We start from the raw sequence: 9,564 nt of genomic DNA on the forward strand, positions 1-9,564 counted from the left end.
CCTCAGAGTTAGGAACACCTTGGGAATGGAGGTTTTCTGTATGTCTGAAAATCAGATTTCAATGGTTTTAATAAATGAGTACACGTGCTGTCTACAGCCACAATCTGGAGAATAATAAAGGATACAGCACAGTAATGCAATACTCATATTGTTAGGGTTTGAAAGACTTTTAAACGGTACTATAACTGTGCTACTACTTGCATTGAAATCTGCCTCACCTCTGTCTGGATACTTTTGCTGAGACAATGATTTTGCCGCCTTCTTGACCAGCACACCGCTTATAATAGTGCTGATCTGGTTGCATTGCCTGCATGGTTGATTGATTGCTTCTGTCTGAAAGTGGGGTGTTCGGTAGACCAGTCACTTCATACTTTTGGTGTTCATAACTCTGAGGTTCTGCTGTATACTACAGTATACTTTAGCTGACCAACCCATGTGGCTTACCTATGCTTTACTAGGATTTCACTATGCTTCATTACACTTTGCTATGTTTTAACTATGGGAAACTTTTACAAGAGATTGCATTGCAAATAGAAAATTTTTTGCATGTGAAAAGCAGAGATAACATGTTTTGATTGCACCTTCTACCAGCCATTTGTTCTGATATTTTAATTTTTTTTTGCAATGGGTTATTTGACCTCTAAATTATTGTTAATACGAATAAGTGCAAAGAGAACTGGAGTATACGCAGAGTGGAGTATAGAAGGCCTAGAGCTGTTAGCTTTTTGTTGCCCTTTATATTGGTAGAGCTACTGGGATTTGACATTGCAACTGCAATGGAAATCACAACCCCCTGTGTCACGCATTATATATAGGGGCATGACAAGAGGTACATGCTCCTTGTATTTCACGGCTCATTCCATTCTAATTCAGAGGTATCGTAGCCTGGCTTTGCGCTCCACCTAGATTGATGAGCTCTGCCTTCACTGGGCTAGTGCCTTGGCAACATCTCCATGGAGACAGAGTTTATTCCCAGTCTCAGGAGAGGGGCTGAGCCTCATGAGGGAGGGAGGAAGAGACAGAGAGAAGTCACATAAGAACCTTCTTCAGAGTCAGAAACCAGTCGTACAGGAGCAGGGCACTACAAAACAGTACCATCTACACAACTGAACATCTTTCAAACAAATCTTACCAAGACATTTCAACTGGGGAAGGTTCATCACAATTGGATAAATGCTTCTGTAGATATGTGGAAAAATGTAAGTGTGACAGACAGACAGGGCGCCTTCATATAGCCCCAGATTATGATGTTCTCATACCTTGTGCTAAAGAATGTCCTCAGGCAGTCTGACACATGTACTGTGCTTGCAAATCCCAGCACAGGACAATGTTAGGTTGATTCAATATGCAATGGCATTTTTTTAATCACGCTGTTGATTCAATTACCTTTGCTCATTACTTGCATATTTGGGAGCCTTTTACACCCCATTCACTTTAATTCCTTAAAAAAAATGTATTTACATTGATAGTTGAGTAGCCTACTGTGCAATAGTTTTAAATAATTACCGTAAAAACCAGTGTATAAGTGCTTTGATCAGAAAAAGGAATATAATTTATTACAGCTTGATCCATGCTTCGTAAAATGCGTAGTTATCTGATTCAAATTGTAGAAGATGCTTTATCATGATCATTGACTGTACCGAAAAACTGCATAAATTGAAAATAATGGAATAGACAGGAACTTCTATAATGCAACCACGTTTTGAACAGGTTCCTTTGAATTTGAAGTGATACCTGTCAGCTTACAGCATGTTAAAGGGGGGGTTTGGAAATACAGCTATTCAGAGAAACTAAAAGGGTTTGCCTACGTGGATTACTGTTTATCAGACTTAATAACTACCTCAGAAGGAAATTCCTGCTTCTTCAATCAGGGCAGCTTCTAAACAGATCTCAGAAAAGCTGTGAAAAGGTGGGGAAGTTTATGGTTGATGCAGTGGGCTTCATTTATTGCACAGAAAGATATGACATTTAACACATTTCATCATCTTTAGACTTTCCATCACATAATATAAAATATATGAGTCTTGTTTAATAGTAGAAAGTGGCCAAGACAAATATCTATTAATCACAGCACACTAATGATCCAAGCAGAAACTGCAATAGAAAAGAAATATACAGAACAAATACCATGTCATATTAAATATTCTGGAAAAAAAAAGGTTTGATGAAATAACCATTTAATAAATATAAATTTTGAAATATGTAATGTTTTCTACAGCATAGGATAGAGAAAGAGAGAGATTTCCTGAAAGTGGAAATCAGAGGAGAAGATGCAGCTTCTTAGGTAGAAAAGGGACTATATTTGCAGCAGTAATCAGCAATAAAATAGATTTTTTTGTGAATTGAGAATTTTGGAATTTTATATTGTTGAATTGCTATGGTGTAATGTATTAAATATACTTGTGGTGTAGAAATGAAATTATAAAAACTAAGATTATTTATTTCTCAAAAAAAGTTTCACTTTCAAAATGATATTAGATCAAACATTGTCAAAACTCTAGTGCTTCCCCTAGCTTGGAAGTTGGAAGTTATTCACAATATTTCCATACTGTCCCAGTTTAAAGACTTAAAAATCTGGTCACCTTAGACCCCTTGAAATGCAGGTCACTTGGGTGGACGGTATGAGTGATATGTGAGTGAGAGAGCATTTTGTAATGTTGTCCACCTTATTTATTCTTCAAGTAGTTTTCATTTAAAGTCCATTCCCCTGACAGCCAGAGTTGTAGGTTCAATGTGACTCTGTTAAGCTCTCACGCTCCTCCCAGTCAGGTGATTAGAGCTTACTGTCTATTCTGACAGCTTAATGTCAATGACCCCCAGCTCCCCCGTCACCACAGCAATGCAAGGGGTGAAGGTGAGTCACAGGAGAGCCACGGCGTGACTCGATGCTGCTGATTACCCGGGTGAAAGATTAAGAGCCGGAGAGTGGAGGTGCCTTTTAACAAGTTTCTGACCTCGGGGGCCTAGCTAAGATGGAATTCTTTATTACCGAATTACAAAACCTGCTCGCTCCAACCAGATTTCTATCACAGCTGTTAATATGGAAATGTTTTGGAAATGGAAAAATACAGTACAGTGTCTTTTCTTTAAATTTTATACATGTCTACCAAAGGTTTTTTTTTTTTTTTTTTTTTTTTTTTTTTTTATAGGGGCTTTGTGAAAGTACGGTCTGTACATCGCTCTTTATCTCGCAAAAAAAAAAAAAACAAAAAAAAAATATATATATATATATATATATATATATATATATATATATATATATATATATGTGTGTGTGTGTATATATATATATATATATATATATATATATATATATATATATATATATATATATATAATAAAAAAACTATATAGAAGTGAAAAGAGTGAACCTTATTGTGAGGCTGTATGCCGTTCTAGGAGCTGAGGAACAGATCCTCACAGTGCTGAAGAGTGAAGGCCCTGTGCTTTCTGTCAGCAGACTGGGGAAGGGGCTAGGAATTGGGGATGATGCAGAATTTACACCAATGAAGACCTCATTGAGAAATATTGTGATGGATGAGATGTTTGGCAAGGTCAAAGGTTGTCATTTTTATTGACCTCAGTTTATTTAACACAGGGGAGCAAGGCAGCACACCTTTGATAGAGAGCTGATATCAGAGGTTGGTAGGTGCTTCCCTATCCCTGACTAGATCTTCGTGTTTTAGGTCTCTCTGGGTGAAGACTGTGTAGACTGAAGATGGAACCGGCTGCACCCCTGGTTTGGTACTGGACGAGAGAGTTTAGAGACTGGTTTCATGGTTCAGATGGAAATGTGTTATAATAATTAGAAAGCATCTAGGGCTGACCGAGCCCCAATTCAAACCGGTTTGGTCTTTTAGCTGCTGATGGAAATGACTGGCTTCAAATCTTTTTGAACTGTGCCAGATGAAAGTAAATTATCACAGGCTAAATACTACCATGTAGCACAGTACCTAAAACAATGCTGGACAGGACAGGAGTGCAAGCTTGCAGTTTCCACCCCCCTCCTCTTGTTTCCTGCGGAGTCCAGCTGTAAAGTGAGACTCTTCTGGGGAGAGGAGACAGAGGGGGTTCCTGTCTGAAACCCTGCCCCCTGCTGTGAAGTTCTGGGGTGTGGATAGACTATTCAGACAGAGGGAACAGCCAGCATGGGTCTGTTCTCATTGGAAACCAATCTAGGGGCTGTCTTACCTGATCAGAATTCTATGAATTCAAAAAGCATTCAAGATTTGCTCTACTTTTTTGTTGTCCAATACTTTTGTTGTCCAGACTGGATTGATACTAAAAAGGATTCTTGCACAGCAAAAAAGCATGCCATTTAAGCAAATGCTTAATGCATTTCTTTTTTTTTAATTTAGTTGTCTACAATTTTTTTACCCCAGCTTTCTCACCAATTTAGTGTGCCCAATTATTATCTGTATCATAAGAACATAAGAACATAGGAAAGTTTACAAACAAGAGGAGGCCATTCGGCCCATCTTGCTTGTTTGGTTGTTAGTAGCTTATTGATCCCAAAATCTCATCAAGCAGCTTCTTGAAGGATCCCAGGGTTTCAGCTTCAACAACATTACTGGGGAGTTGATTCCAGACCCTCACAATTCTTTGTGTAAAAAAGTGCCTCCTATTTTCTGTTCTGAATGCCCCTTTGTCTAATCTCCATTTTTGACCCCTGGTCCTTGTTTCTTTCTTCAGGCTGAAAATGTCCCTTGGGTCGACACTGTCAATACCTTTTAGAATTTTGAATGCTTGACTTAGGTCGCCACGTAGTCTTCTTTGTTCAAGACTGAACAGATTCAATTCTTTTAGCCTGTCTGCATATGACATGCCTTTTAAGCCCGGAATAATTCTGGTCGCTCTTCTTTGCACTCTTTCTAGAGCAGCAATATCTTTTTTATAGCGAGCTGACCAGAACTGAGCACAATATTCAAGATGAGGTCTTACTAGTGCATTGTACAGTTTTAACATTACTTCCCTTGATTTAAATTCAACACTTCACAATGTATCCAAGCATCTTGTTAGCTTTTTTTATAGCTTCCTCACATTGTCTAGATGAAGACATTTCTGAGTCAACAAAAACTCCTAGGTCTTTTTCATAGATTCCTTCTCCAATTTCAGTATCTCCCATATGATATTTATAATGTACATTTTTATTTCCTGCATGCAGTACCTTACACTTTTCTCTATTAAATGTCATTTGCCATGTGTCTGCCCAGTTCTGTGTCCTCAGCTCACCGCTTGCAACCCCTCCCACTGACTCGGGGAGCGGAGGCTGGATCATGCATCCTCTGAAACGTGCTCCTGCCAATCCATCATTTTTCCCACTACGGATCCACAGCGAGGCCACCAGACCTATAGTGCCGAAGGACAACACAGATCTTGAGGCTCCACTGCAGAACCACAGGTGCTCTATCGGCTACAGGGGTCGCTGATGCGTGGTGAGCCATGGATTCCCATGCCGACCGAAGCCCTTCCTACCCAGGCAGCGCTTGAACAATTGTGAGCCGCCCCCTAGGAACCCCCCAGCTGTGACATAGGCTAGACTCGAACCTACGAACCCCAGGCTATAAAGCACATCCATGTGGCGTGCTTTTGCTGGATGCACCACTTGGGAGCCCTTAATGCATTTCTACTACCAAAAGCATGTATCAACTGAATGCATGATTCAGAAAGGAGAAATCACTAGTTTCAATTTATTGAATTGACAGATAAATGTTTTTTGAATTTGGCCCATGGCCTTGCCATATATTTAACAAATTAAATATATGAATCAGATTAAACTAATGCCAGTTTCAAAAAAAATTAATCAGAATAGTTTTTCAGGAAAATGTGCGTCGGAATGTGTGTAGCTGGTATTAAGGTATTCGTGGTTTGGGTAAAGAAAGTGTTAACAGAAAATTAAGTTAATTGACTCTGCCAGTTGTAAATAACTGCTGGAACATTGTTTTTTTTTTGGCAGTATTTTTTATTTACCCAGGTGCCCTGTTTGTGGGTTATATTAATTGGAGGTGTTCTGTTGTTTTTGAAACCAGTCGTACTGGAGCAGAGCACTACAAAGCAGTACCATTTACACAACTGAATATCTTTCAAACAAATCTCACCAAGACATTTCAACTGGGGAAGGTTCATCACGATTGGATAAATGCTTCTGTAGATATGTGGAAAAATGTAAGTGTGACAGACAGACAGGGTGCCTTCATGTAGCCCCAGATTATGATGTTCTCATATCTTGTGCTAAAGAATGTCCTCAGTCAGTCTGACTCATGTACTGTGCATGCAAATCCCAGCACAGGACAATGTTAGGTTGATTCAATATGCAATGGCATTTATTTTTGCTCATCACTTGCTCATTACTTGCATATTATGGAGCCTTTTACACCCCATCCACTAATGTGCTCCCTGAGTGTGCTTTTACTGAATATCTACTTGATAAAAAGGTTGTAGTTAATCAGCTGGTCTTACCTGTGCAGTTTTGAAATAAGCAAATGTTTATTTCAGACCCATATTATCATGTAAAAACGATATCTTGTACAACACTGGGTTAAAGAAAGCTCTCCATTTGCATACCTTTACTTCCAGATAAAGTCTCTATTCCACTTCCAATGTCATTTCACCTACGCAGTGTTTTTGGGTCTAAGTCACTGGCTGTGAAGCGTGTCAGTCATCAGGGGAAGCAGCTGGTTGGTTAATGAAGGTCCTTTTTTTTTGCTTCTAAACAATTGTTTTCTCAATGCATATTATACATATGACTATGTATAATAATAAACGAAATCCAGTTGTACTGGAAGAGTCTATACATTTGACTTTGAATAATAAAGTCAATGCAACTGTTGAGTTTAAACCGTTCACTATGAATAAAATCAGAACTACAGCCTGTAGCTCTCAATTGCATTATACTCACAATCGCAGCGGGAAGAAACAGGCAGCCAGACATACGCCCGCTCTCAGCTGTCTTAATCTAACTGAGGCTCGGGGAGAGAGAATGGGGAAGGAACTGAAAGCAATCCCCCATGCTTCCTTTCCACACTTCTAAGAACAATCCAATAACGACACAAGCAGTTTCTTAAAAGCCGGAACACACCCATACACACACCTTTGCCACAGAGACCTAGATATTACAGCACACTTACTTCTTTCTCCCTAGAAATGTTTTTCAGTTATCGATTACCAGATGATTATCATGATCCTAAATCATATTTTAACTCCCAATAATTGTGACTTTCTCCCTATTTCATGCTCTCCCTCACACACTATTTTTCTGACTAATCTGATCAGAATAAATAATGAAGACTAAACCAATTATTGATAATTTCACAATAATCCATTATTATGTGCTCCTCATACATAAACACAATGTTGAGACACATTATTCACAAATTACTAAACAAGAATTTGAGCCTGCGTTTGAATACAGACTGTCTGAGGGTGGGGCATACAGTTTGCCTTTTCACCCACTAGACCACTTTACTGACTACATATCCTTTTATCCCTAAATAGATAAACGTCAAACGTATGTAAAAGATTTCAATGAGAAAGTCTTCTCGGAAGTGCAGTGGTATCTATTCTAGTAACGCTGTTAAAATGCAGTTCAGTACTAGTCTTGCATACCACCACTGCAGTATCTACAGTAGGATTAAGGCATATATTTATTGAGAGTGAGGTCTGAGAGGGTTGTAAAACAAGTAATAAATGCATCTTTTAAATAATATACACAGATCATTACAAACCGAAAGCTACACAGCAAAAATGCATTCAAACAGTCAAGTTGTACATAAACTATAGGTGTGTTAATAAAGGTTAGATTAGGACATCTGTTCAAGCCCACAGACCCCCCCACCCCCCCCCCCCCCCCCCCCCCCCCCCCCCCCCCCACACACACACACACGCACACACACACACACACACACACACACACACGCAGCCATAATGGAAAAGTACATCTATGTCAATAGCATATTGAGGGAATGAAACACACACACACATCGCTTCATACACAAATGAATCCAGACAGATACATCATTCTCTGCATCCCTGTTAAAATACATCTAAATGTGTTGGACATTATTGTAATATATAAAAAACTGAATATATATTAAAACAACATAATGTATATAAATAGATAGATACAGATATTCATAGCAGCATTGCATTTGTATATATATTTAATATTTGCATATAATGTATAGGGAAAACTGTGCTTCAGTTGTCATAAAACAAATCGAATATTTCCTTTGAATTTCCCATCCTTGAATGACAGAGGCAGGCTGCTGCTATGCTGTACGCAGGAAGAGAGAACCCCCCCCCCCCCCACAGAGACACACACACACGCACACACACACCTCATATAGGAATTAGTAAATAGGAAATACTAACTGATCTTCTGCAGATGCCAAATGCATTTCCAAATTAAAAACAAAGATGCCTTCAGTCATAATAAGTACTTCATTTTATTTATCAAAAATTTCTAAAAACTAAACACAAAAAAAAATAAAATAATAATAATCATACACAGGCACCAGAAAAACTGTGTGATCCAAATTGAATACAATCACAGGACAGCTACTTTCCTCCTTTGCAAACTGAAGAGCATTACCCCCCCCCCCCCCCCCCCCCCCCCCCAAAAAAAAAAAAGCATGCAAAAAATGTTCACTCACTCCATGAATCCTGCTGCTGCTTTCTCCCTGATTGCAGATTTTGTATTTTTTTATCCTCTGATAAAGTCTTGAGTCTTCACTGCCGACTCAGTGGAGTCTGTGGGCTGGGGCAGCTAGGGGGATAGTTTTCTTTCCTTTGCAAGCCTTGCTTCCCTTCCCAGTTATGAAAATCAGAGGAATTGGCAAGGAATTGTTTTTCCTGGGTAACTGCGAGCTTCTAACCCTCCTGATGTGAGAGCAGACCCTGATCAGAGAGAGAGAGAGAGGGAGAGAGAGAGAGAGAGAGAGAGAGAGAGAGAGAGAGAGAGAGAGAGAGAGAGAGAGAGAGAGTGGGTGGGTGTGTGAGTAGCTAGCTCCTTGCTTCCAGCATCTCAGCCCCTTTCTGCCTTTTGTCTGCTGCTACCCGGAGTTCTAGGGATGTGCGGCCAAGCTATGCTGTGCTAGCGTTATTATTGTTGAGGCTAATGCAAAGCCAGCTCTGTGTGGAGAGCCAGGGAGAAGCCCCCTGCTGGATAGAGGGGGCGGTGCAGCGGGTGTGTGAGGGGAGAGTGAGGGGGCTGCTTGTGGTTGTGTATGTATGAGCGCGAGGGGGAAGGAAAAGAGGGGCAGTGAGAGAAATAGGGGTGTTGGAGAGAGTGAGAAGCAGAGGGAGGGAAAGTGCAATGGGAGGGTGGAAAGAGGGGGAGGAAAAGGATGTTGAGTGGGAGAGTGGGAAGGAAAATAAAGGAGGCGTTGAGAAAGTGAGAGAATAAAAGGAGCAAGGAGTCAAATGATCAACAGTTTGGCTTTAAGTTGAAGATCATGTGCTAACCGATGCATTCCACAATGAGATAAGGCACGAGAATGCTACTGGAGAGTTGAAACTTTGTTTTTGTACTGCAGGAGTGTTAACCTAGGCTTCCTAATCGATCGC

The 9,564-nt window shown here is 39.9% G+C and overlaps 1 protein-coding gene across 1 annotated transcript in view; it reads right to left on the bottom strand.

Moving 5' to 3' along the window:
- Positions 1 to 9,279, bottom strand: part of LOC121300987 (paralemmin-1-like) — a 56,682-nt gene extending 47,403 nt beyond the window's left edge. The window contains exon 1 of the mRNA XM_041230038.1: positions 8,652 to 9,279. Within this exon, the coding sequence (XP_041085972.1) occupies positions 8,652 to 8,656 (5 nt within the window). The 5' untranslated portion in view covers positions 8,657 to 9,279. The remainder of the gene's footprint in view (positions 1 to 8,651) is intronic.
- Positions 9,280 to 9,564: the final 285 nt, after the last annotated feature.

The sequence above is a fragment of the Polyodon spathula genome, chromosome 26 (genome assembly GCF_017654505.1).
Source record: "Polyodon spathula isolate WHYD16114869_AA chromosome 26, ASM1765450v1, whole genome shotgun sequence".
NCBI lineage: Eukaryota > Metazoa > Chordata > Actinopteri > Acipenseriformes > Polyodontidae > Polyodon > Polyodon spathula.